Raw genomic sequence first — 27,615 nt, forward strand, 5'->3', positions numbered from 1 at the left:
ACTTCCCCCTCCCGGCGCTGATGTGAGGGGCTGCCTGCCTGGGTGGTCTCCCTCTCTCTCCACTTTGGTGAGCTGTTGCTTAGCAGCTAATAATAGGAGATGTTTGCAAAGTAATTTGCCTCTTCCTCGGCCAATGAGAACCAGAGCACTTTTCCATCAAACCACCCTTTTCAGGGTTTGCAAAGGGGCTACCTCTCCAAATGTTACTGCAACAGGATCAGAGGTAGACTGGCGGAATCCGCTCGCGACTTTCTTCTGCTTTAAAACGAGTTACGCGCTATAGCTGGACGAATGAAGACCGAAGGATCTATACGGATTCGCGCACATAATGTTGGGATGGAGTTGGAAGACTTTGGCTCAAGGAAAGACTAGAGAATATTTCTTAAAGTTGAACCCGGTGGATGCGCGTGTCGCGAATCTTGGATTATTACTATTATCGCCTCTGCCTAACGCACCGCGTTTGCCTTTAACTTTCTTCAGCGCTTCTTCTGCCTCCCGTTTGGACTATGGCCTCGGATCCCAGAGACCCGGGACCGGCCGGTGGTGTTTTTGGAGATTTACCCCCAAGTTACACACGCTCTCCGCCGCCTGTGAACTCAGATCTCCTCCGAAGACCCAGTTACTGCCACGCCGCTTTTGCGTTAAAACAGATTTCTAAGGTGACAAACGGCTTCCCAGTGGAATATATACACACAGATACACTACGTTGTTGTTGTTCTTCGTGTCCGTGATAACACATTCGCTTTTCAGGGAGCCAGGGAACTGTTAATGACTTTCTTTAGCGTAGTTTTGGAAGTGTTGAAGGGAATTTACATCTCTTTTTCAAGCTAGTGAGAAGAAAAATGAATAACAGGCAACATTTACACCTCAGAACCTAGTGTGGTGGAAATCGTTTCTGAGGGAGAGTAAACGACGCTAAATATGAAAGTATGATTGTGGACAGCGACTTCTATGAATGAAAGCCTAGTCTCCATTCATTTAGCTCTTCAATCCCCGCGTTTTTAGTCTTTTTCACGTTTAACTCGTCCCTAATGCTGCCTCAGTGTTCAGTCCGGTTGGTCTAGATACAATATAGCGTGTTTGTTTGACAATGCGCGCGTCCTGCTGAGGAATTCACTGATTAAGTTTGATCTGACAAAGCATCAGTGAAGCGCATGAACGCTTGGCTATGTGTCAAAACTTCCATGAGTGAAACCAAAACATGTCCAGTTATACTGCAGGCAGGACTGCCAGTTACAGGACACTTGTGAGGTTGTTGCAAAGCCTGGATTCATGCTTTTTAAATGTAATATTAAATGTTTGACTATTTAATAGCCTGCAAGAAATGCTTACAAAATCACTTGCTGTGTTATAACAGAAGAACCAAGTATTTTGAAGCAGTTATACTTTATAGAAACACATGTTTGACAGCTTTTAGTTGAGGTTATATGATCCAGCATTCTACCTTTTAAGGCTTAAGCTTTTAAGAAGCTTTTATATAGCTGTAATGTTCTGTGATATATTGTTAAACAATATAAAGTTAGCCATCTTTCTTAACAAAGATGAGCACTGAATCCAGACCAGATGAGAAACCTCAGGACTTGGAGAAAGTTCTTTAATACACTAAGCAACTTTTTAGAAGTTTTTAATTTAATTATGACAGATAAAATTGAAAAATAGACAAATTACAGAAATTACTGCAACAAGTTAGAAACAGATATATAACAAAACCATTTTTACAGGCCTATGAAGTTCTCCAACTCATGGCAGTTGCCATGTTATATAGTAGCACATGAAATTGGAGAGATTTTAGTGTTTACTACAGGTTAGGGTGGATTAATGAGAAAACAGTTCTGATATTGTCACACTGGTATTCAAACTGAATTTTAACATATTGTTTTCGTTTGGTTTGCTGAGTTTTTGTAGTCAAACATCTTTTACATTCTCTGCTGGACAACAAATAGAGTGTCTCATTTAGAAATGTCTTAAAAAAAAAACAATATAACCTCTCTTCTAAATATTGATTTGTGTGTTGTCAGGACAGTTCACTATCCTAGCAGGGCACCGTGTGTTACAACTGATCTGAAATAGCATCACTGTACATGTGAATAAGTGTTCCTCTCTTGTGTCTCAGGGGAAAGCTGTGGGACAGAAAGCACCACTGTGGATTCGGGCGAAGTTCCAGGCTTTTCTCTTTTCTCTGGGCTGTCACATCCAGCGACACTGTGGAAAAGTCCTTTTCATTGGACTGCTTGTGTTCGGAGCCCTGTCTGTTGGTTTGCGGGTCGCTGCCATTGAAACGGACATTGAGAAACTATGGGTGGAAGGTGAGTCCAAGCTTTCATGTTTCGCTGTGTGGGTGGGTTTTTGGGGCTGATCGGTGTGGAGATCTCCTGGAACAAGTTATTTGTGAGCTGTATGCTTGTGACTTTGCATAGGGTCTGAACAGACACCGTTTTACATAGTCCTCAACTTTAGATGTCTGTCCCAAAAAATTTGACTGTCTTTGCTTAGCTTAACTAAGCTTAACTGATTGAAAATGTGATTGTGGTGCAGTTGTCGGGCGATATAGACTCAGACCTTGTGTGGGCTTCTGATATGAAGTCTTGGGATCTTTGAGCGGACATAGACCGTGGCCTCTGGAATTCCATATCTCCTGTCACGCACACGTAGCATTCTTTTTCCTAGCGCATGCAAGCCTTCTCTTGTTCTCTCCCCATCAGCCTATATTGTTTGCGGTGGGTGCTGCACTTGATGTTTTGCTTTTTCTCCCCTTTCCCGTTTGACGTCCTTTCCGTGCACCTCACTTATCTGTGCATTTTCAGGCAGCTTTATTTGGTTTTCACACTGCCAAATTCCTTCTAAGCCCCCTAGGCTTTCGCCACACTGCTGATCCCCTGCACAGATGGGCTGTGTGTGAATCGTTAGCCATCTTTGAGGTGCTGACCCTCCCCCTCATGCTCGCTGTGTGGTCCTTCACTATTCTTGGATTCCATTCAACAATAAAGGCTACCCCCTTTACCAAAAAAAAAAAAAAGTGAATACAGCTGAAGTTTACCCACCTGTTTCACACTCGCACACACAACATGCACACGCTCATGCACACGCACAAGGGGAGTATTATTTTGTACTTTTGTAGTTTTACTTGAAAATAAAACATGTTCATGTTAGCTTAGCATTGGTTTGTTTATATAAAAAATGGTAGGACCTTTAATATATATATAGCTATATATATATATATATATATATATTTTTTTTTTTTTTACAGTATCATAGTCAAAAAATATGGCTTTCAGCAAGTCAGAAGGTAAACAAGTTTATAATCACTTTTGAAATATGCAGAACTGTAAATGCCTTGATATATGAACTAATGCTCTCTGGTGGGAACGTTAGATGGAGTTTAAAGCAAAGGGAGTTGTCAGATGTTGGCAGTGAAATTTGTGTTTTAATGTAAAGCAGGCATAAAGCATGGGGCTCCTGGAGTGAAACGCCAAAGTGCTGAAAAGGAACGCTGTGCCTTTAAGAGGCAGTGCCTGTGTTTCTAAAGTTTCTGCCTGTGTTGTTTCCCCCAATAGCCCATTGACAAAGCTACTCTGGGCTGAATGGGGAGTAAGTGGTATGGTAACAAGGAGAGGTTAGTTCTCACACACAGGCACACACATTCACTTCTGCACACATACACATAAAAAGTCACAGTGACAAACAAAAGAGTTTTATAATAGGTCTTGTGATTGGGAATTGAATTTAAAAGGGTCTCTGGTGCTGTTAGCGATTGCTAAATAGTTGCATATATCGAGAGGGTGACCAAAGCATTTTTTATCACAAAATGAATATGGGAAAGGCATTGCTCCATTTCAAAGATTTTTAAGTATAGATCAGTTACATTTTTAACCTTTTTGTCACAAAAATTCAAATCTTTTGTGTGTGTGGGAGCTATAAGGAATAGTAAAGCAGATCTCACACTTGCCCAGCTGTGCATTTTGGAGCATATGCCTCCTCATTACTTACCCCTGAGGCGGTGACTGTCCCTCTTTCACCTCTGCTCTAGCCCCCACCCAAATGACACACAGGCCACCAAGTGTCCATGTCCTCAGGGACCACCCGGACCACCCGTAATTGCTTCCGCCTTCCATTAAATGATGTGCAAAAAGCAGCAACCTTGTGTTTAGATGCCTTGTATAAATGTAGTAATCAGGTTTAGACATTTGTCCATAAAAACCTTTTTTTTAAAGTATTTGAGCGATTGAAGAAGTCAGAATGTTGAGATATTTATCCAACCTGGCCTAAAATACATCAGCGTGTTTATATCTGACTGTTAATGAATTTTTGTATGGTTTAGCATGATTATTATCTCTATGTGTGACCAAGTTATGGCATTCCAAACCAAGAATGATGCTTTGTTGTTTTAGTATAGTTGAAGTCTTAAAGGAGATAAGAGAATTCTGTCAACATTTCTCTTTGTGTCGTTCCAAACCTGTATGACTTTGTTTCTTCTGTATTTTGAAGAATGTTCTGTTGGTTTTTGTATATACAATGAAAGACAGTTCTTCAGAATATCTTATTTTGTTTTCCAGTTAACAATGCAAGTCATAAAGGTTTTTGGTTGAGTTTAAATCATTGGTTAATTCTTGGGAAAGTGTGATTTTGTTTGCTGTGTGAGGCGGGAGAAAGAGGTGATAAAATGAAATGTAGGGTGACGGTTTGGGGGCTGGTGAGAGAAGAAACATTCTAGAATCTACACCCTTAAATTACTCTGGATTTCATGTTTGCTTCTTATGTGGAGTGTCGGATTGCAGAGGGGAATTTGTTTGGAGAATAAGAGAGGGGGAGAAAAGATTGAGAAAGTTGTGTTTTCAAAGGAGCTCTAGTTATTTCATCTGGTTTCTGACACCAAACTGAGAAGTACTACATCTTGTTTTAATTGTGTGGATTTTAATATTTGATAGAGTAAAAGGATGAGGAAAGCTTTGTTAGTGACAAGTTGCCTATTGGTGTGGGGCGAAAAAAGCAGACTTTGATATGTGATTATATGCTTGAGTAATGCTGGCCTCCCAAAAGGATTGTTGGCATTTAACGGTCATTGCAAAAATGTGTGTCGGGCTAAACAAACGGCAAACTTTTTCAAACAGACGGACGTGTTTATGTACTCATACACAGTCGTAACTTAATTTTTCTCATCCGTTTTGACACGATTTCGGTGTGCCTGACAGACGTGTACACATAGACAAGCTGTACAAACATTACTCGAATGTGTGCAGGGATATCTGGGTAGCAGGCCCGCTTGAGTTTTATGAAGCCACCAGGCAGCAGAAGAGAGGAATAAAGAACATATACACATTGCATGAATGACCTTGTCCACATGCATGTGGACTGATGGAACCAGCACAAGCCCAGGATTTACACAGACACATGTGGACCGTTCAGTGTTAAGAGCAGTTATCTAAACAAAAAAGAAATGCGAAGTAAATGCAATAATTCATTAGAAAATACACAGTCTTCCAGTCCTGGTGCTGGATTCAAGAGAAAGAAAGCTCTATGAAGCATTATTGGAGGTGAATGGCAAGCCACAGTACCCCAGCTACATAAATAAACTCTAACTGCTGAGACTTAGACCTCACCAGTAGAAAGTACAAACAAGGCCAGAGTCAACCTGGGTCAGTTGAAAATGTTTACTTCAGCCCCCCCGTTTCCACCCCCCACCCCACACAGGCCAGCCTTCCAGCCCCCATTACTCAAGAACAGCCATAAGAACTGAATGCATCCCTTTTCAGAGTTTAGCAACTTTCTACCCCAAATCAGAGTGTTGCCAATTAAGGCTTCACTCACTCTGCCAGGGTTTTTTATTCTCTCAACCCAATCAGTTCGTTTGGCATTTCACTTGTTTTTTAACCACTGAGTGGAGCATGATGCAGTTCCAGAGGTTGTCAGTGCAGCAAAAGAACACTTCATATCTAGGGTAGAGAGGCAAATTTAGGTCTATCTCCATGGCAGAAGTTCTAGGGTACACCTTTCTGTTTATATTCTTAAGCTAATGTTACTAGAACAACGCCAGCGGAGGCAGGAGGGGGTCCAGACCCCCAAGAAGCTGCCCCTCTTGCTGCCTGATTCAGACAGTATTTCTTACATTCAGTCCAATGAGGATCATTCTCTTTGATCCATGCTAAAAAAAAAGAGAGAAACTGGTCACTTTTTGGGAAAGAAGTCTCCTTTTTGTCCTCCTCAACACTTTGTCCTTTTGGTTAGGGTAAAAAAAAAAAAAAACATTTTCTTGGTACGTGGTGGAAAAGAAATGGTTTCTGGGCTCAATAAATTCATTTCCAGTTTGAATGAAACCAGCAACGTGGAAAAATTTTGCCTTTCACCATGGGATGAATGTATGTTTCAACCACACATTAAGCTGCATTAGCAGCCAGTGGAGTGCCTAATGTGGGTATTTTTCACAGCAGCCAACACTAGGGCTGATTAGCATAATTAGTACAGGGAAGGCTATACATATGGAAATGGCCAGGACCTAAATGCCAGAACCGGTGGAAATTTATGTCAGTGCTGACAGAAGTATCAGGTCTGAATAGGTGCTAGTTTAAGCATAGTTTTAGCCATCTTGATTTGTTTTTAATATTTTTACCTGCCATCCGGAGAGTTACAGTGCATTATGTGTGTTTCGTTTTATCCTCAAGGCCAAAAGTTATGCCAGAGAGATGCACAAGAGGACGTGCATGTGTGCTTATGAATTTCACACACATAGATAAGCTATGAAGCCAGCTCTTCCTCCCTCTCTTTAGCATTGTTTTATCTGCTGGGAAAAAAAAACAAGGTCCAGCTGCTTTTGTAGTGAGTTTCTCTTTTAATTTTTTTTTTCTGTTTGTTGGGAAACAACTGAATGTGACTGAAAATTAGGTTGACAAAGACCTGCATTGAGTCTCTTGGTGGTCTTGAGTAAGCACTCATAGAGGCAGAGGTGGACCAGTCTCCATCTGCCACTGTATTCGGGTGAAATGGGGTGGTTCTCTCAGTCATGGTCAAGCCATTGAGACTCCTTGTGATTAAGAGTTGCAGTGAAGCTGAAATGTTTAAAAAGATTTGCACTTGAGCCAAATCTATCCTTCTTGTCTATATAATGTGTCTAGAAAGAAGAGGAAGAAAAAATCAAACAAAGAGCTTGGAATGGACATTATGGGGGCTTGACAGGACCAAGGCGAAAGAGCTGGACCGGCTTGTTTTGTTCTTGGTGGTTTCATATACTAATGTGTGTGGGAGAAAAGGGGAAAACAGAAAGAGAGAATGAATTCGTGTATAGGAGAGTGTGTGCGTGGGCACGCACTGGCACCCGACTGTGTATCTGTGCTCTTGGGTTTACTTGGGTGGTGAAAACAGGTAAAAATGTCTCTTTCAGCAGTCTTCCTTGTGGGACTTCCTCCAGAACAGCATGAGTCCTTTCAGAAGCCTCTTAATCCCTCTAATCTGGCCCACAACACTTTGAAGGTGGCCTGTCCTAATGGAGAAAGCACTGGGTTTCAAGCCTTGCTGCTTATTGCTACTGCGCCATATTCAAATGCTCAAATCGTAGACAGTAAAGGCATATTTCTGCATAATCTTTAAATTAAGTTAATTTTAATATGATCTTTGTTTTTTATGTTTTAAAAGGAGATTTTTATTCTTCACCTTTCTCAGTCAAACCACATTTTCTTGCATCAATATGTTAACCGTAACTTTATTTTAGGTCAATGTGAGCATGCAGTTGTGGGTGATATGTTGCAGAGCATTGGATAGGCCGAGCCAGGGTGGACATGAGTGAGATTGGAGCTGACAGGGTCCACTGGCGGGGTGACACCGGGGAGCAAGGGGCTTCTTATCCATAGTTAATTACATGTCACTTTCCATACTGCCCACTGGGAGGGAACCCCCTCACACCAGCTCATTTTGCTGGTTCGCTCCTGGGTGGGACCTTGAGACAAGCTTGCTGAAGCTTGCTACCATTGTGTCTCAAGCAGTGAGGGCAGACTGTAGATTAGCTTCAGCTTTTACCATTTTATGTGCTAGACAGTATTTACAGGATCCGCTGCATAACTATCTAATCTGTGAGACATTGAGGCTGGTTTCCTTTCCGGCTGTGTTGGGGAACATTGGTCAGACCCTCCTCATAGATAATTGGCCTGTGATGGTGATGTCACCCCCAAGGCTGTGAAAAATGAAAGTAACAAAGGAAGGAGGGGCTCTGCTTGGGAGACAGTAAGCTCTCTATGGGAGTACTGCTGGATCGATATCACACAACACCTTTATGCTGCCCTCACTTTGGCATCTATTGACTTTTTTTTCCCGATTTACATAAAAGCTTTCATAACCATGGACCCCTGTTCCAGTCCCAGCAACTCAAAGCAAAGATTAATACTTTAAAATCCCCCTAGGCGTCTGTGTTTGACAGTTCTAGCTGTTCAAATCTCAAATGTACATCCCAGATCACTCTTGTGTATCACAGTTCTTTTTCCACCCTCCTGCGGTGTGTTTCTGGCTGTGAAAGTATTTGCGTGCCTGTCTCTTTAAGTGTACAGCAGCAGTGAGCCGAGAGAACAGAGCAAAGCTCCCATCTGGAGGGTGGCTGAGTGGAGCGGTGACTGAGCGGCGGGGCCCACTCGGGCCTCTAGCTGGGTGGTCCAGATGGGAGGAACCAGACACAAATAGCTATAATTTACTTCAGGAGCCCCTGTAATTACAGGCCCAAGGATTGGAGCTCAATTCCTGCAGATGCCTGAATGCATTAAATATGAACATGCTGTCCGTATATCGACACAAATGCGTGTTTGCGTTTGCAAACGGACACGGCCTTCAGATTTAGGCCGCCACATTTTTTGAAGTAATGTGTTTATATAACCTGCATGTCAGATAGCTGCATGAATGGAACTAGGAGGTTGAATGTTTGCATGCTTAAAGTTGTAAGCTTCAGGGCAAATCACATGGAATTTATATTTGTGGTGCAATTTCTTTGTTTCTGTTCAGTTCTAAGCCACTTACAAAGCTGTGGGCTACCCTGACAACAACAGTACTACTCTCCTTCTCTCTTTCCGTTTTCTTCTATTTCTCTATGTCTCTTTCTCTTCCACTCCATCTCTCAATTAACTGAGGCAGGCAGCGAGATGTGCCGGGGAGAAAAAGTGGCTTGGTGGGCTCAGCCAGGCACTGCAGGCTTGTCATCATGTATTGGGAAGCGGAGGGGCAGACGGGCAGGCTCTGATCTGGGCCGGTGCGTTTCATGTGTATTTGGCATGGCCGCAGATACCCCGCGTCCTTTTTTTTTTTTTTTTTTTTTTTTTTACCACCGCCTCCGTTAATTAGGAGGCTGGACTCTGGAGTTTCCTCTACACTCTTTGATGCTTTTCATTCCGACTAAACATACCACATGAACGGCATTTCTGCCCGTACTCTTCTGCCTTGCTCCCTCCTTTCATTTACTGCTCACATCTTGGATCTAGGCATTGTGATCTGCAGATCAAGAAAGACCTAAAGTCTTGACGGATCTTCCTATCAGGAACCACAGTCTGTGCTAAGCAGTGTAGAGTTAGCCATTAGTTAAACCAGTGGTGGCAAGATTAGCCCGTGAAAGAGTTTCTGTCAGATTTTAGACGACCACATTGGAGAATTTATGAGGGATTTTGTGCATAAGCTGGTTTGTTAGCCTTGTGTGAAATTGTGGGCCATGTCTTAAGGAGTACTTTCACTCTTTAGTGTGCTAGAGTCCCACATCTGTTTTCTGGGGTTAGCTGGAGAGTACACAGGGGAATGAGAACTGTAGCGTGTTTAATTTCAGTTTAATTTGGGTTTAATTATGACATTAACCTCTCACTGAGGATCACGGTTGTTTCTTTGTTGAAACAATTGTTGCAGTGTGACCATTAACATAGAACTATATTGTTCCTCTGGCTTGTTTTTATCCCTACAGTCAAAAAGAATAAAAACATCATGACTGCAAAGGTGGCTCCTTTCTGAATGTTTGAAAATAACAAACTATGTTGTCTCTGTTTCAGCTGGCAGTCGAGTGAGTAAGGAGCTACGCTACACAAAAGAGAAGCAGGGAGAGGAGTCAGTGTTCACCTCACAGATGCTCATACAGACACCCAAACAGGAAGGAACCAATATTCTTACCCAGGAGGCTTTGCTGCTCCACCTGGAGGCTGCTTTGTCAGCCAGCAAAGTTCAAGTGTCTCTTTATGGAAAGTGAGTACAACCCCCAGAAGGATTACAGGGAATTTCAAACACTTACAAACACGAGGGCCAATCTTTTAATATGTGGTTGTATGATTTCTTCCCACAGATCTTGGGATCTTAATAAAATTTGCTTCAAATCTGGAGTCCCAATTATTGAAAATGTCATGATTGAGAGGGTAAGCATGTTTTTGTTATGCATTATTTGACTTTCTCTGTAATCATTTTCTTCTTTCTTTTTTGCTTAGTGCTTCAGACTATTATAGTGCTTATTTAAATTAACTTGCTATTTTTTCTGTGCCATGAAATCTGCCTTACCAAAGATTATATGCTATTTTTCCCAGATGATTGACAAGCTTTTCCCCTGTATGATCGTGACTCCTTTGGACTGCTTTTGGGAAGGCTCCAAGTTGCAGGGAGGCTCCGCCTACTTACCGTAAGCATTCTGCTTATTCTTAATTAATATATAATGACATCTCTAATTAAGTCACGTATAGCTTAACTAGACTATTATTAATATATCTAAGCTCAAAAGATCAGAACTAACCAAGGAACAAGGGACTGTGCCTGAACTGTAGCTCTGAAACATTTGTGGCCCCCCCTTTCCCAATATAACACACGCTCCGATAACAATTGGGCTTTACCTTCAACCAAAACGGTGCTGGGTGTGACAAACTCTAACATCAAGCCCCTAGCAAAAGCTCTATTTAGTCTGTTGATAAGCTGAAGCCTGGTTCCGTCATCACTGGGGCTTGAGTTGTCATCAGTGTGGTGAGGGGGCTTTACAGGACAATCTCTGATCCTGCACCCCTGTCCCACCACCCAATCCCCCCGGTCTGAAGAAGCCCTTATGGAAAGGGGAGAGAGAGAGGGAGGGAGAGAGATGACTGCTACTGGGTGGGTAGGAGGGAAGGGTGGGGGGGGCAGGGGAGCTTTTGGGTCAGACAATGGTAAGCATTCTTTCAGTTTACGAGTGAGTGTCCATCAGTGAGGGGGCCCTGGAGGGGGCCCGGCTTTGTCAGCACTGGGTAACACTGTGCATTCTCATGGTAATCGCCCAGGCTTGGAGCTGTAAGTTGTCCAACAAATAAAATGGGCATTATTCAAGTCGTGGGCCCTGAGAGAAAAAGAGGGAGGAAAAAGTGGGAGAAATTAACTGTGGACGTTGGACATTGTAGTTTACACTTCCACCCAAAACATCTCTTTAATATTTTATTAAATGAAAACTGATAGTCAAATTGTATTCTATTACAAGATGGCCCAAAAAAAAAAGTTTCAATTGGCTGAGACTGATTCAGGTCAATTTACATTGACTTTTTTCCCCTATTCGTCAGCCTAAGTTCACTAATACCCGGATTTTCCGAGAAGGATGGGTGGCCTTTAAAAATATTATTTATTGTCTTCATTTCTCTATTTGGCCATGTATGAAGAGGGCTTGAGTTAGCCACTGAGGCTAATGTCCTCTCAGGCTTCCGCTTCAGTTCAGCTGTTTTTTTTTTTTCTAAAGGGAAAAGAGCGAGAGAGAGATCGAGAGAGAAAGGGAGGGAGAGAGTGAGTGAGGGAGAAAAAAAACTTGAGGGAACAAAGAGCAGCAATCTATGGAAAAACAAAAGGGCCCAGGCCGGTTCACTCAAGCAAAAAATAGGAGATAAAGGAGACTCTCTTTGCAAGCAGGAGCAAAGGCGCTTGGTATGTGGGAATGGGAGAGGACCAGCTTTATTTGAAGCTGCTCTTCATGAGTTATTAGAGTGAGATTGGGCCTGGAGTTAGGACACTATTCACTTTTATTCTTCTTTACCCACAAATACTCATCACAGTGAAAGGCCCCTCTCTCACTCAGGGGGTATCACTCTGGGTTCTGACAGAGGCATTTTTTTAGCCACATAGGTGTTGACTGAGAGTGTTGTTTCTTTTTCTTGTGATGTATAATAATTTAAGCCCTTGATAATGGAATATTGTTAAAATGTGCAATCTTCTGGTTATTAGTGTTTCCCAGAACCAACCTCCCTTGTAACAAATTAGAACGTTAAGAGTCCAACTGTAACTTTACTACACCTAGAGAATTAGCCCTTGGCACATCAATAGACAACAGTCCACTCTCTCAATACCCACCGACTGAGAGAAGATAGATTAAAACCTGCAGACTGAGGGGTTGAGAACACTGAGCTCAAAGCAGCATTCAAGACAGTCTGCACAGCCCTTCCCAGCATTCTCACTGCCCGCCTTCATCCTTATCAAGATGTTTTAGAGGCAGAGGTAATCGTTATGACTCGATGCACAAAGTTAAGAGACAGCAGCCTGTAGACCGCCGGCACATTATGCCCCTCCGTGTAACAGGATAATAAACGCTACTTTATGCTGCATCTGTAGTCCACCACCACCAGGGAGGGACTGGTGCCGGCAGGGTCGGAGAAGCAGCAGCAGGGAAGGGGAAAAGGGTTTGCTTGGAAAAAGCATGCTATCTTTTGAAAAAGTTGTAGAATTGATTTAGCCTGCTTACTTAATTCAAATGTGTCTCAATTTTGTTGTCTATTGTCGTAGGGGCATGCCTGACATTCAGTGGATGAATCTGGACCCCCTCAAGCTAATGGAAGAGTTGAGCCAGTTTACATCTTTAGAGGGCTTTCGAGAGATGCTGGATAAGGCTCAGGTTGGCCATGCCTATATGAACCGCCCATGCTTGGATCCCAACGACACAGACTGCCCTTACAGTGCCCCTAATAAGGACCCATGGCAGGTGGGCACAGTGTTGTAATGCAAATGACAATGTCTTATTAATATGAGTCTGTAGATTTTAAATGTGCGGTCTGTGTTTTATTTAGGTTCCCGACATTGCTGCTGAACTTCAGGGTGGTTGCCATGGTTTCTCCAAGAAGTTCATGCACTGGCAGGAGGAGTTGATCCTGGGTGAAAGAGTAAAGGACTCCCAGAATGCCTTGCAGAGGTGAGAAAGGGGGAAAGAAAGAAGGAGAGGCATGAGGAGGGGGTATGTGGGTGGGCCTCTCTTAGGAGGCCCTGACAAGAGAGAAAGTGAGAGAGAAAATCAGAAAGAGACAGAGGTGGAGAGAGAGGGAGGAATCATTCTGACTCCTAATAACCTCACACATCCAAGGAATTCCTTACATGAAGAGGGATCAGTTTCCACCTCTGACCCCAGTATAGGAAAGACCAATTAAACATGATGGACAGCCGCATAACCTATGGATGGATCTGAAATGCACAGTGGAGGAAAATGAAAACACATTGAACAGAAAAAAAGAGCACATGATACAAAGTAAACAAACTGCGGATAAACTAAAAGCAAAAGCAAATGTAGTTGACACCTATAATTTAATCTCATGTGTATGTGTATTTTCAATGCAGAGTTTAATCTGCAATAAATTAAAGTCTCTGCAGAGAGCAGTACATTGGCCTTCTGCCCAGCATTTGAGCATTGTTCTAATCTCAGTGGAAGTGTTAGAGTGATTTACAGCAGCCCGAGAGGGACCACACGCATCATTCCAGCCTTTATTATAATGTGTCTGCCTATTAACACTCACCTTGCTACACAATGTTATTTGCACATGCATATTTGTACATTCCGATCTCACTCAGACCTCTGTATTTCCCCTTACAGCGCGGAGGCTCTTCAAACCATGTTCCTCCTCATGAGTCCTAAACAGCTCTATGAGCACTTTAAAGATGACTATGAGATCCATGACATCAATTGGAATGAGGACAAGGCCACTGCCATCTTGGAGTCTTGGCAGAGGAAGTTTGTTGAGGTAATTTCCTGTTTCATAACGCACCCAAACGGTCACTTTGTGAGGTCTGAATGGATTCAGTGCCAATGAAGGGATCCCGGCTTGGGTGGAAAGGCAAAAAGAGTGTAGGAGGTCACAAGTGGTGCAAGAGGGTTGTTTTCCTTAGACCAGAGGATGGCAATGTCTGCCTGAATTCCATCAATCCTCAGCTGCCTAGTAAACAGAGTCTTCCTAGGAGGCCACTGACAAACTCCCAGTTATAGGAACAAGCTGTTTTTGTGATAACTGACACCCAGCATGCTGACTGAAAGAGAGAGAGAATTAGAGAGAGAAGAGCCTTCAATAATGTCTACTGCCTCAGAAAGAGAGCAAGAGAAAGGGAAGTGAAGTCAGGGGAGGTTGGGGGGATAGGGCACTGTAAAAACAAAGTGCTGGGGTATTCCTTTCCCCTTAAGTTTGTCGGCCATTCATGGTGCTGATGGAGTAGCCTGAGAGACCATGTGATCTCATCTGATCCATCTGACCTCTGCCCTCTGGCATCTGTGCTCATTATTTCTTGCTTGTCAAGCTTCATAGGGTCTCGTGCTATCTTGTTTGTGTGTTATTAGGATAAAATAAGAAGTGGATGAGGGTACAGCCCACAGAAGATTAAATGTTTGTGTGGCTTGTCGGGAAAAAGTCATTTGTTCTGTAAGATTTGTTCTGTGTTCCGCAATGAGTGCATGAGTTCATTCAAAACACAATGTTAGGTTAAGCAACTTTGCTCATGCTGAAATGTATTAAATTGCAGTCAGTCACAAGAGATATCTTTGATTTGACACATACATATGCTCTTTCCAATACAAATACTGAAAATCATGTTATTGCATTCTCTGGGTTGATGTTTAAAATTGTGATTTTGTTTCTAGGTTGTCCATGGGAGCATTCCTCAGAACTCTTCCTCCAATGTTTACGCCTTCTCTACCACCACTCTTAATGACATCATGAAGTCTTTCTCTGACGTCAGCGTAATCAGGGTGGCAGGTGGTTATCTGCTCATGGTAAGACATCCATTACTGTGGAAACTCTAGTTAAGGCTAATGGAAACGTGATGAGTGTGTCTCCATATGTGTGGAGCTATTCCCTTACATGTGTCTCCATGCACAGCTGGCATACGCATGCGTGACCATGCTCCGTTGGGACTGTGCTAAGTCTCAGGGTGCTGTGGGGCTGGCAGGAGTGCTGCTAGTCGCTCTATCTGTTGCTGCAGGACTTGGACTGTGCTCACTGTTGGGGCTGTCCTTCAATGCCGCCACCACACAGGTAAATACACACCTAAACGTCTTAAATTCACACTCACCCTCAGGGCCTGGCTGTAATTTAGAGCTCTGCGTTCCTCCACAGGTGCTGCCATTCTTGGCCCTGGGCATTGGAGTTGATGACATGTTCTTGCTGGCTCATTCCTTCACTGAGACCAGATCCAACATCCCATTCAAGGCATGTATATCATGAACACACTGGATGGATCATGGCTTCTAGGGGATGAAAGTGTTGCTTAAACTTTATGTTGTTGTTGAAAATCACAGCTCATTCTTTGCCATTTCTCTCCATAGGAGCGGACAGGTGACTGCCTGAGAAGAACAGGCACCAGTGTGGCTCTCACCTCCATCAATAACATGCTTGCTTTCTTCATGGCTGCCCTAGTGCCTATTCCTGCTCTCCGTGCCTTCTCACTTCAGGTACGAGTGTGTATTTTGTGTGTGAGTTCATGTCATAAACCATTGCGCCCTGTGATGCCCATTCAGAAAGACTGGCAGGAGTGGTTACCATCTGAAAAGGGCAGTGAAACGTGGCTTTAATAAATGAGCAGTCAAAGTTAATTCAAAGTGAGGATGGCCTTTGTTCTCTTTCTCACATTCTTTCTCTCTATTTTATGGTCAAACCCCTTCATCCAACTAATGTCATAGCCTGTTTTTCAGATGGGGAGGGGATACAGATAGAGAGAGGGGTAATGAGATGAGTGAATATATCAGTATATCACCCAGCCATCGGACTGTGCTTCTCTGATCTCCCCAGGCTAACCCTGGGTGGTCTGTGCTGTAATGATACGGAATGTAATGTCTGTCTAAGGTTGGCGGAGTTGGGGGGTTGGTTCTGCTCAGACTCGCTGTGACCTTGGGAGTCCCCTTTCCTTGGATTGTTGACTATTTGTGGAGTGATGGGGGAGGGGGTTGCTGGTTGATTTAGGGTGCATATTTTACTTTCTGGGATTCAATCCGAGGCACTAAAACAGCGAGGGATCCTGAATGCCGAGTTTTTTCTCAAGTTCAGACAGCAGCTGTGGAGTCGGGTGGCAGCGTAGAACTCATGAACGAAAAGACTTGGCCTCTATCCTAAAGTCTCTCTTTCTCTCTCACTCTTTATTTCAGGCAGCTATTGTGGTGGTCTTTAACTTTGCCATGGTTCTGCTGATCTTCCCTGCCATTCTGAGCTTGGACCTGCAGAGGCGGGAGGACAAAAGACTGGACATCCTGTGCTGTTTCTACAGGTAACTAATATGCACTGTCCTCTTAGTTAATCTCAGATTATTTTATTATGCCAAAGCCCGCGGTACTCAAGATGTTTACTGATGTTTCTTTTCTTCAGTCCCTGTTCCTCTCGGGTGATCCAGATCCAGCCTCAGGAGTTCTCCGACGCTAATGACAACCACCAGCATGCTCCGGCCACCCCGACCTACACTGGCTCCACTATAACCACCAGCACCCACATCACCACCACTGTGCAGGCCTTCACCCAGTGTGATGCAGCTGGTCAACATATTGTCACCATCCTGCCACCCACCTCCCAGATCTCCACCAGTCCTCCATCCATGGTCCTATCCACACCCACTCCCACCGCTGACCCTTATGGCTCCCAGCTGTTCACCACCTCCAGCTCTACCCGAGACCTTCTAGCTCAGGTGGAGGAGCCCAAAGAGGGACGAGAGTGTGTGCCTCTTCCCTTCTTTCGCTGGAATCTGTCAAACTTTGCACGGGAAAAGTATGCCCCTCTGTTGCTGAAGCCCGAAACTAAGACTGTAGTGGTCGTTGTTTTCGTGGCTCTTCTGAGCCTCAGCCTCTATGGTACCACAATGGTTCATGATGGACTTTACTTGACTGATATTGTTCCCAGGGACACAAAGGAGTATGACTTCATCACTGCCCAGTTTAAATACTTCTCCTTCTATAACATGTACCTGGTTACCATGGATGGCTTCGACTATGCCCGTTCTCAAAGACAGCTTCTACAACTTCACAATGCCTTCAACTCTGTAAAATATGTAGTTAAAGACAGCAATCACAGACTCCCCAGAATGTGGCTGCACTACTTCCAGGATTGGCTCAAGGGTAAGCCTTCGTTTCACGATGAATTCTTTTTCATTAGTGGTGCTTGCTAAGGCTACTGGTTTTACTACTATGACTGTTTATCAAAATGCTTAACCCTAAGTATTTTAGTTCATAACTTGTCATGCAATATTGTTTGAGTCATAGATTAGGATATATCAGAATATGCAAAATATTAGTAAATAAATTTGCATAGCTATGGTGAAAGATGCCAAATAAAGTAGCATTTCCAGTTTTGTTTATTCATTGTGTGTGAAATGCTCTTATCTCTGAAGGTGAGAGAAAGAGTTCAGCGAAAGTTCATTTCTGTCATCTGCCTTTGTATTCCTCCAACCTGGGCATAGAGAGGATTATGGGAGGGTCAGGGGTTATCTCAGATTGTTTGTGACCTCTCTGCTCACATTAGTTTGTATTGAGAGCTTAACAGTGAGTGAGGTGAATCCACAATAGTTAAAACCCAACGAATTGAAAATAAGCTATTTATTTTGAAAGGCTGTGGAAACTGGAGGTAGTTGAAAGACTCTCTATTTCTCCCCATTGCTATTTCCTTTTCTTGTGAGGAGATCTCTGTAATTACAGAATGGTTGTGGAAACTGTTTTTCAGCTGTTGCCAGACTTTGTAATTTGGAGAGCACGAAAGGCTTTTTCTGGTTAGTTTATTCAGCCCACACACATTTATTCAGCACCAGGCAGAAAGATTGAGAACCCAGCAAGGGGAGGGGGGCTTTTGGTTTATATGCCTGTTTGTGTGTGTGGATTGGCATTAAATCTGACCCAAGTTTTTTGCCCCCCTATCTAAGGGAGGAGTGATTTTAACAATCTTCTGCCATAGCTTACCGAGTTGTGAATATAAAAGTAGGAAGGTTTGAACGTCTTTCTCACAGTTGGTCTATTTGTTCATCATCCATGTAGGTCTTCAGGCTACATTTGATGCTGATTGGGAAGCTGGCAGGATCACCTCTGACAGCTATCGCAATGGCACAGAAGATGGAGCGCTGGCCTACAAGCTTCTCATACAAACTGGCTCTAAAAAAGACCCTTTCAACTACAGCCAGGTCTGTGGTCAACTATTGGTGCATTCGGTTTAAAAACTGCTTCAAAACTTTGCAGTCTATCCCAAAACTTACATTTTCACATTTCATTTCTTCTAAAGCTTACATCCCGTCGCCTAGTGGATGAGGATGGTCTCATTCCACCAGAGGTTTTTTACATCTACCTGACAGTATGGGTCAGTAATGATCCGCTGGGCTATGCTGCCTCCCAAGCCAACTTTTACCCCCATCCTCGGGAGTGGATCCATGATAAGTACGACACCACTGGGGAGAACCTTCGCAGTAAGTAAACCCAGACAATGACATTAGACAGGTGGTCATATTTATGACCACCTTTAAAAGTCATATTTATGGATATATGTTTCAGAAGTAGCATGTGTTTGTGTCTAAGAGCATTACCTCTCTTCTCTTTCAGTCCCTGCGGCAGAGCCTCTAGAATTTGCTCAGTTTCCTTTCTACCTAAATGGCCTCAGACAAGCCTCAGACTTCATTGAAGCCATTGAGAGCGTGCGCACAATCTGCGAGGAGTTCATGCGGCAGGGAATCCAGAACTATCCAAACGGCTACCCCTTTTTGTTTTGGGAACAGTACATTGGTCTGCGCCACTGGTTCTTGCTGTCCATCAGCGTAGTGCTTGCCTGCACCTTCCTGGTGTGCGCCATCCTTCTGCTCAACCCCTGGACCGCAGGCATCATTGTAAGTTTGTCTTCCTCTCACCCTAATCCATTTCTAACTCCCTTCTTTTCTAGCCTTTTCCTCTATTCTCTATTCCCTGATCCCTTCAACACAGCTCAATAACTTTGCCACCAGGGCAGTTTTCTGGGGAGGGTCTTGGCGGGTTGTCTAGAGGGTGCTGCTTGCATAAACACATATACACACACAGTCACACACATACGTACTCTCCCCCTCGTCTCTTTTGTCATTCAAATCGGTGCAGCAAGACTTTCTAAAGAAGAAATGCACAGCTCTCCTGAAGGCTTTTACCTCCGACTGCCTTTGTCCAGAAATTTGGGGACAGGACGGATCTGCCCAGTCACGACCTTGGCCTGCTAAACCCATCCATCAGGGACTGGATGTAGTGGGGGTAGTGGGTGGGTGGGTTAGTTTAGGGGCTAGGAGGTGTTTCACACAGGCTGGTCCTCAGATCAACATGAAGCAGCAAGAAAACTATAAGTAGCCATTGGCCTTGGTTGACATGTATTTTTGGTTTAGCTGTAATATGTCAAACTCATTTGAGTGTAAATGCCTATGGCATTTATTTAAATTAGAAAGGAAACACTTTAGTGCACTTTTTTTTTTTAACTCAAAATCGTCTCTGTCGTCTTTAGTTTCACAGCCTATATGGAGCCACAGTAAAATGGATTTTACCATCTCCAATTTAAGCATGACCAAATTGGGACCCCTGCCAACATCAAAGGTTTTCAGGGCAAAGACTTAACCAAGTGCCCTATTTATTGTATAAAACAGTTTCTCATGAGTAGGAAAGCACTAAGGACTACACTGCACCACGAAAGCAAGAGCAGAATGGTCCTTATGCTCTATTATCATATAGTGTCACTCAGATAACATGGGGAGTGGCCAGGACATGGCCATTAGGTAATCTGATACTTGGGGCAGATGACAGTAAAATGTAGAGTATATTGGCCCAGTGAGGCCCATTTCTGCATTGTGATTAATGTAGAGCTATTTCCATGCACAAAGTTCCTAGTGATGTGCTGCTAACATCCTGGTCTTTTTTTCTATTCCTCAGGTTTTTATTTTGGCCATGATGACAGTGGAACTTTTTGGTATCATGGGCCTAATTGGTATCAAGCTGAGTGCCATTCCTGTGGTCATCCTTATAGCCTCTGTTGGTATTGGAGTGGAGTTTACTGTGCACATTGCACTGGTAAGACCATCTTTCATAGTAATTCATCAGTATTTGTATTTCTGCTAGTGAAATCAAATAGAGCATTTTCATTCTCTCTATTTTCTGTCGTAGGGTTTCCTGACTGCCATTGGGGACAGGAACACTCGTTCAGCCGTGGCTATGGAGCATATGTTCGCTCCTGTGATTGACGGCGCCATATCCACTCTGCTGGGAGTGCTCATGCTTGCTGGCTCGGAGTTTGACTTCATCATGAGGTGAGTGATTGACACTTCTCCAGACAGGTCTCTGAGGTCAGCCCATATGCTGCCTTTCAAAATGGTGGCAGTCCTTAGGCAGGGAGACAGTTGTCCATGTGGCTCTAGGGTACAGGTGGTAACGTTTGGCTCCCCATCACCTGGTGTTGTCAGTCTCTAACTCCCCTTAGACCACCACAACACTCTTACAAACATTTTTGAGCTGCTTGAATGCACAACAAATGGAGGAAACATCAAGGGAGTGCAGCAGCTGCTTGTAAACATGTAAATATACAACCCACTGTGCGGTGACTCAACATGCACACACTTGCACCCTGATTGTGGGGAGGAGGTCAATGGCCCAATCATTTGGTTGTGAACTCCCTCTAGCCACTGCATTTGGGCAGCTTTTCTGCCTGGTTTAATGCCTGCTTCACAGGAAGAAAAAAAATGTCAAATAGTAGTTTTTTTCAACTGAATTTGGGCTCTGCTGAAAGCAAACCACAACCTTGAGAGCCGCCTAAAACAGACCAATGACATAAAAATGACTTAGTTAGAGGATCCAGCACAACATAGCTGCATGTTGAAACTAAAAATTGTCTCTTGATCATTTGTTTTCAAGCACCAAAGAGTAACTTGGATATGAGGAAGAGGTTTGGCTATCCAGGTAACTGCAGAAGGGTGTTAGAGCAGATTGCTCTAAGACAGTGGTAAAACTGGAAAAAAGATTGGGGGTTGGGGATTGGAGCAAGCCATTTGGTGCAAGCGGTGTGCCAGCGCTAGGGCATTCACAGTGGGAGGTCCTGTTTAGATGTAGAGAGAAAGAGAGAGAGAGCTCTGGCCTTCTAGCTGGGGAGTAGCATAAATACATTGCTGTAAACATCTCCTGGCTATGGGACACTGAATAAACAGGAGAACAAGCTCAGCGGCCCCTCTTAGAACGAGCCACCCTTTCCAACCCCTGACTTGGAATGGAAAAGATTACAGTTTATATAAACAACAGAATTCCTAACACTAGGTCTACTCTGGAGGTCTAACCCAGGCGGGGCCCATGGATGGTTTAGTCTTTTTTTCCCCTTTTTTTCTTTTTCTTTTTTTTACTCCTTAAATAAATCATGCTCCACTTTCGGAATGTTGACTTATTAAAATAAACATGCACCCCTTTTCCAATCTTTTCATGTATACAGGACTGTCAGACAGAATGAGCGCCTTTAACTAACAAAAGGTGGACATAAGTGCAGCCAGAGATGGTTGGCTGCTTTGTCTGATCTTTTCCATTCTTAAACAGCATTCATGTTTTCACTGAACATTACAAACTGTGTTGAAAGAATGATTGTGCCTTTCTCAAACTCCTATCAGTGTCACTCAAACTATGTGATTCTTCTAACTGTTTTCAGCCATCACCGTAGAGAGAGATGACTGAAAAAGAAAATGGTTCACACTTAAGCTGTCTGATTCATCTATCATGTTAATGACACAGACATGAGAGAATTGGGAGGAAGGAGTGGAGGGAATGAAAGCAGTCTTGCTTGTCTCCGTCTGTGAAACCCATAGCGCAGCTCAATCTCTGGTCTAAATGTGGCATATAATTCTGACCAGAGTCTCCGTTAGTTCTGTGTTTTATGCACAGACCCCGACGGGCCACCTTGGAAATTTGGGTTTAGAGGTCAATTTAAATATTACCTCTCCCTGACTGTGCATAATGACTGAAAATAGGTAATTATAGTCTTTTAAAACTAGAGGTTCTGTGATACAGTATAGGTCTCAGTTCCTTAGGGAGCCACGATAGAGACAAAACCAAAATAGATCCAAAATGGAGGTTCAGTGGTGCGATGACCGTCAGACCTGTAATCTTTTTAACAGGGTTTTTTGATTCATTTGTTTGACGGTTCTCAGACAGCCAAAGTAAACACATGGCCTCATTGGAGGAGACGGGTCAGTGGACAGCAGTTTCCACTGTATGTCTGGAATGCTCCAAGCAGATATGCCAAAGATGAACTTTTCCCCTTCTGCCTTTCTTTCTTAAACCCAAGGTTCTTGTAGATGTGACAGAAGCAAAAATGGTCAGAGGGTGGGAGGTTAAAAGAACATTCCAGACTTTTTTCCAGATTCTGTTCCTCTTTTTCTTACCTCCAGAAGTCTGAACCACAGCTAAAACAGCTGAATTGTCTCTTTTTAGTGTAACCGTTTAACTGGAGTGCTCTCTAATTTTGTCATGCACTGTCTTTCTTGTGGTGAATCAGAGCCCTCCCTCAATGCTCTGAGCTGAAGCACAGAGGAGCAGACACCCTCACAGCCCTGCAGCTTATTAGTGAGCCCTACATGTTAACACGCAAGCCAGTATACAGAGCAAAACTACCAGTAATCTTCTCAGCCTTATATCTTTAGCCTCTACTGCTAACATCTAGCATTCACTCAGGAGCTAAAGCCTGGGAAACCTCATTCACCACCCTCTCCCTAGGCCCCTTCGTTCAAACATACGTTTTCAGCCTTAAGCAACTCCACCACTTCACACTGCTCCAACAGACCCGCTAGCGCCTGTGCCAACCAGACCTCCATGTTCTTGGCTTTGGAGGTGAAGGGTGGTGTTTCCTGCTTGTCTTCAGCACTGGATTAAGGTTCCTGCATTAGTCACCTCCACTGAGAAAATAACTAGTCTTAGTATTAGTCTTACTCAGAACGGTTTGGACTAATAAGAGAAATGTTTGTCAGAACAAATCCCCTTCACACACAGAATACTTGTTGACTGTGGGAACTGTTGGGGTCAGTTTTACAGGTTTAGCACAGTACGGTTTATAGCACACGTGAAAGAAATACTTTTCAGCAGATCTCCATGCTAGTGTTGCTCTTGAACCAGCATGACTGTTAAGGGCCAGGAGGAGGGAGAGAGGAAGAGGAAGAAAAAGTTAGAAAGCAAAGGTCTGGCCTGGCCTTCCCAGTGTAAACACAAAGGTGGCGTGCCCTGGCCAGGGTGAAATAGGATCTTAATAAGAGAGGGTATTAAGTTGCTGAGGAGAAAATTACATTAACAGCAGTGGCAGGTTTTAGGCCAGAGGGAGGGAAGCAGAGGGGGAAAAGCAATGGAGAGGGGTGAGTGTTTCTGACGCGTAGAATCTGCTCACTAATGTAAACACATCTCCTCAGGAAGTGGCAGGGCAGTGGTGATAGATGAGGGCTCCCAGAGGGAGAGAGAGAGAGCACTAGCTACAAAGATGGAACCCAGGAATTTCTATCCAGCTTTGTCAGGTCGCCAGGACAGAGGAAGCAGGGAGAGGAAATGTAGGGGGGAAAACGATGGATAAGAGGGGAAGCAGCATCCTACAAGAACTCTTGTATACAACCTTCCTCTCCTGGATGATGACCACATTGTCTCGTATCTTGTTTGAACATGCTGTGGATGTTTGGTGGCTGCTTTAGCTTTAATATTCTCTTCATTTGTGTTTTCTTTTGCAGATACTTCTTCGCAGTGTTGGCCATACTGACATTGTTGGGGATCCTGAACGGTTTGGTGCTACTTCCGGTACTGCTTTCGCTCATGGGCCCCCCAGCTGAGGTCATACCCGCTAACAACGGCAATCATTTGCAAAGTCCCTCTCCGGAGCCCATGCCTCCTCCTATGAACCACCATGGGTACTACGCTGGGCACATCCCCAAGGGACCCCGTCAGGCGTTCTCTGAGACCTCTGACTCAGAATACTATTCTGAAACTACGACAACCTCTGGCATCTGCGAGGAGGAGTACAAGTACTGTGACAGGAGCACATACATCACACCACCAGCTCAACCTCCAACCTCTCATATTCTGCTTGAAGCCAGCAAGAACCCCAGCTTCCCTAAGCTCACAGTAAGTCGACCTGACAGAAAACATTAGGAATCAAACTGCTTACGATGTAGCTGCCATTGAACACTTTTGTAATGTGTTTGTGCTTGTTCTTGCCTCCAAGGTGGTGAAACCTTTTAATGAAAGCAGCTCTAAAGGACAGAACAGTGAGTCTAAGCAGAATGCCGTCAACTCGGTCAGTTCGCAGATCACACGGTGGGACAACAAACACGAGTACCAAGGGCAGAGGAGACAACATTTACCTAGCGACAGGACCCACTGTCCTCGTAGGACTACTCAGTGTGGCCCAGGGCCACAACCAGGGAGAGGGCAGCATCAAAACAGGACTACAGCCCCAGTCCACAGCCCTGGGGCATTGCAGCGCCCTAACAATGCCATTACCATGGTTACAGCAACAGCCTCTGTGACAGTGGCAGTGCACCCCAGTTTGCCGGGGTCGTACCAGGGTTACATGCACGAGGGTTTTGAGAATAACGAGTCAGACTCTTTAGATGACTCTAAGAGGACTTCTCAAACATATGGGAAAGCTACACATTATAAGAGGGACTCTTTGGAACTTCAAGATCTGGAATCCACAGAAAAAAGCCAGCATCAAGCTAACCAGACACTAGGTAAAGACTTTAACCTTCTTATAGCTTAACATTTCAATGAATCCCAATATTAGAGATTTGTGTATTTTTGATTTGATATTATGCAAAAGCAGACAGCTGTCTGTACTGATTGTAACCATGTTCTATCTTTTGCATGTGTTACAGGTGGTGCATGGATTCAAGCAGCCAAAGATTGCTAGACTGCTCCCAGCCCCCACATCCCTTTGTCTGGAATCTCTGGCTGTTTTGGGAAGTTCCCAACCCCAGCCCAGTGTCTTTTATCTCTTTGAACTGTACATAGACCTCACACAGACAAGAGGATTTATTTTAAAATTATTAAAAAGGTCTTCTTAGACATTTATAAATATATATATATATATATTTTAATACTAAAAAGAGGGAAACTATTTTAAAATGTGCTGTATAACTTGTGTATTCTCTTGTGTAAATGTCAGATGTATAGATTATAAAATGTGCTATATGTAAAAATAAGTGAAATGATATTGGTTATTGAAATGCAAGGTCAGTGTTCTTTTTTTTTTTTTTTTTTTTTTTTTTTTGCTGCTACTCTTCAAATTTAATATGACGTGTCTTGAAAATATGCAGTACCCCTTTCCCCAACATAAGCCAAGATTTAACTTTATATTAACAAGTTCTTAAACTGCAGCCAATAGGAAGCTTATCTGTTTTGTTCAAAGATGTTGACTTATATTTGATTGCACTGTACAAAATCAAAACCTATATAGATAACAGTTTTTCTCAGTTGAAATTTCCAGGTTTTTTCCTTTATTTATTTTACTGACAGCAACCATTGTGCCTTCTTAACTTTTAATCTTACAAAAAATAATTTGTCAAACTGTTGCATCACTATACTGTTGTCATTGATATGGACTGTTAGCCTAATGTTATCATCTGTTTTATGACTTCTCATGGTTTTACACATCCTTGTTAGCATGAAATGCTCTGTCTAGTACAGTGTGCAGTGAACAGCAGGGCTATAGGTCTAATGTTTCCTGTTACATTATTCCGTTATATACTCATTTATATACTTGAAGGGGTGGTTAAATTACTTTTGTTTGTGATTTTCCTCTATGGTTATTTTAGCCATACATGAGTAAGCTTCAGTTTGTCACTATATATGCCCCAGCAAAAGTTTGGGAGACATCAGGCAAACGTGTAGTTTACCCAAATATCATTCAGAAAGGGAATTTTGTGCGAGTGCAAAATGAGATTTTTGTTTGCTTGTTTGTTTTCTCTTTTTTTGTCATCTTGTTGGCTGCTTTGTACATTGCAAAAGCCCTGCGCAATCGTTTACCTGGTAGTTGCCCTCTGGGCTTCTCCCATAAGGCCAGTGTAGGGACAGATAAATAGCTATGGTGCTAGTCTTCCTAGTGTTCTGTCTGCAATGCAGTTCTTTCTTAGGTCCAATATTCAGCCAAAAGCTCACTCATTCAGTATTGGTCAAGTCACTGCCAGAATAAATGCAGGGAAAAGTGTTAATGTAAGTGGCAGCTTCTCTCACTCTCTATCTCTTTATTTAACAAAATATGTTTTAACAGAAACAAACCAAGTAGCTACTGTATCTGGAAGACAACGCAAAATAAGCAATCTAAAGCACATGTACAGCTTAAGGACAGGAGTGGCTTGGGCAGACAGGAGACAAGGGTAGGGGATGGGGGTCCTGCATAGGGGTTTTGTTTCAAATGTATGTCATGCCATATAAATTATTTATATTAAATTTTTATTTTTGTAGTTTGTACAGATGTTAGTCACTAGACTGAAGTTATATTTTTAAAGAGTAAATATATTATAAATATAAATATATAATTATATCTATTTGTTTCTGAGATTTTGTTTTTTTTTTTTGTGGGAGGAGTATGGGTGGAGCAGGCTTTGAAATGTTCATATTGCTGTTGGAAATAATGAAGGCAAGGTGTGGCTACGGTCGTCCACCTTGTGTAGACTCGTTGCCTTTCCTTCTTTATGTAAAGATTTGAAGAGTTTCTGGTTTTGTTGTTGACTAAAACACTGTGACTTCAGAAAACTTTGTGGAAAAAAAGAAAAGAAAAACCTTTTGTGACCATCATTTCCTTCACCCTTTATAGGAACTCAACTAACAAAATAAATGGGGAAAAAAACAACTGACTCTTATCGTTTTTTCTTCTATAGCTGCTTTTATGAAACATTATCATATTTTTATGTTGTTTGTATATACAAACTAATTTTGTCACTTAAAAAAACCACACTATTTTGGGTGACTAAATACTGTTAAGATGTGAGAGGTGATTAGGTGAGGGGAGGGAAGGCAGTTTAGATGTATCAGCTCCACACTTCCTGTTTTATTGTTGTGACTCCCCAGGCTAGTGTCCTCAGTACAATAAGCCCACCAATGGAGATGAAAGGCGTGTGCTGTAAATTCCTCGGCTTCCCACAACACGGGCTCATCTGTCAGCTTCCTCAGGCCTGTCTGAATCTGATACACCTCTGGCTTTTGAAGTTACTGTCGAGGCCCCTTAGTATCAGGACAGACAGAGAGCGGGTCAAGGGTTTTGCCTCGTGGAGTCACAGAGCAACAACTGAGGCCGTGGGGCATGATCTCGTTCTACATGTTAGAGTTTCAGTTTATCAAAAGGAACATGTTGAAAGCTTCGGCTTTGTCAAATTTGCTGATGTAAAACTAGAATACCTTGCTATGCATTTACAGAAGCTATGTTTACATGCACCCAAATAATCCGTTAATAATGGCTT

General features: G+C 43.1%; 1 protein-coding gene across 2 annotated transcripts; it reads left to right on the forward strand.

Annotated features, from left to right (window-relative positions):
* Nucleotides 1-27,008, forward strand: ptch2 (patched 2). Of its 2 annotated transcripts, XM_051875560.1 has the most exons (22): nt 1-659; nt 2,114-2,306; nt 9,999-10,188; nt 10,286-10,355; nt 10,521-10,612; nt 12,718-12,913; nt 12,999-13,120; nt 13,793-13,940; nt 14,828-14,959; nt 15,066-15,221; nt 15,303-15,395; nt 15,512-15,637; nt 16,328-16,446; nt 16,545-17,284; nt 18,194-18,336; nt 18,435-18,615; nt 18,749-19,029; nt 20,084-20,221; nt 20,315-20,457; nt 23,890-24,280; nt 24,381-24,888; nt 25,033-27,008. In XM_051875560.1, exons 1-22 carry the CDS (start codon nt 507-509, stop codon nt 25,065-25,067), a joined length of 4,350 nt encoding a protein of 1,449 aa, XP_051731520.1. In that variant the 5' UTR covers nt 1-506; the 3' UTR covers nt 25,068-27,008. The 2 variants fall into 2 exon arrangements, with proteins under 2 accessions (XP_051731520.1, XP_051731530.1); XM_051875570.1 differs by lacking the exons at nt 1-659; nt 2,114-2,306 and adding an exon at nt 8,586-8,830.
* Nucleotides 27,009-27,615: the final 607 nt, after the last annotated feature.

The sequence above is a fragment of the Ctenopharyngodon idella genome, chromosome 2, assembly GCF_019924925.1.
Source record: "Ctenopharyngodon idella isolate HZGC_01 chromosome 2, HZGC01, whole genome shotgun sequence".
NCBI lineage: Eukaryota > Metazoa > Chordata > Actinopteri > Cypriniformes > Xenocyprididae > Ctenopharyngodon > Ctenopharyngodon idella.

Bases quoted from the DNA above. Each gene is read 5' to 3' on its own strand.
- ptch2 (XM_051875560.1), top strand. From the start codon at position 507: ATGGCCTCGGATCCCAGAGACCCGGGACCGGCCGGTGGTGTTTTTGGA. The intron at 12,914-12,998 runs GTGGGCACAGTG...TGTTTTATTTAG, and splicing joins CTAATAAGGACCCATGGCAG to GTTCCCGACATTGCTGCTGA. The intron at 15,396-15,511 runs GCATGTATATCA...TTCTCTCCATAG, and splicing joins GATCCAACATCCCATTCAAG to GAGCGGACAGGTGACTGCCT.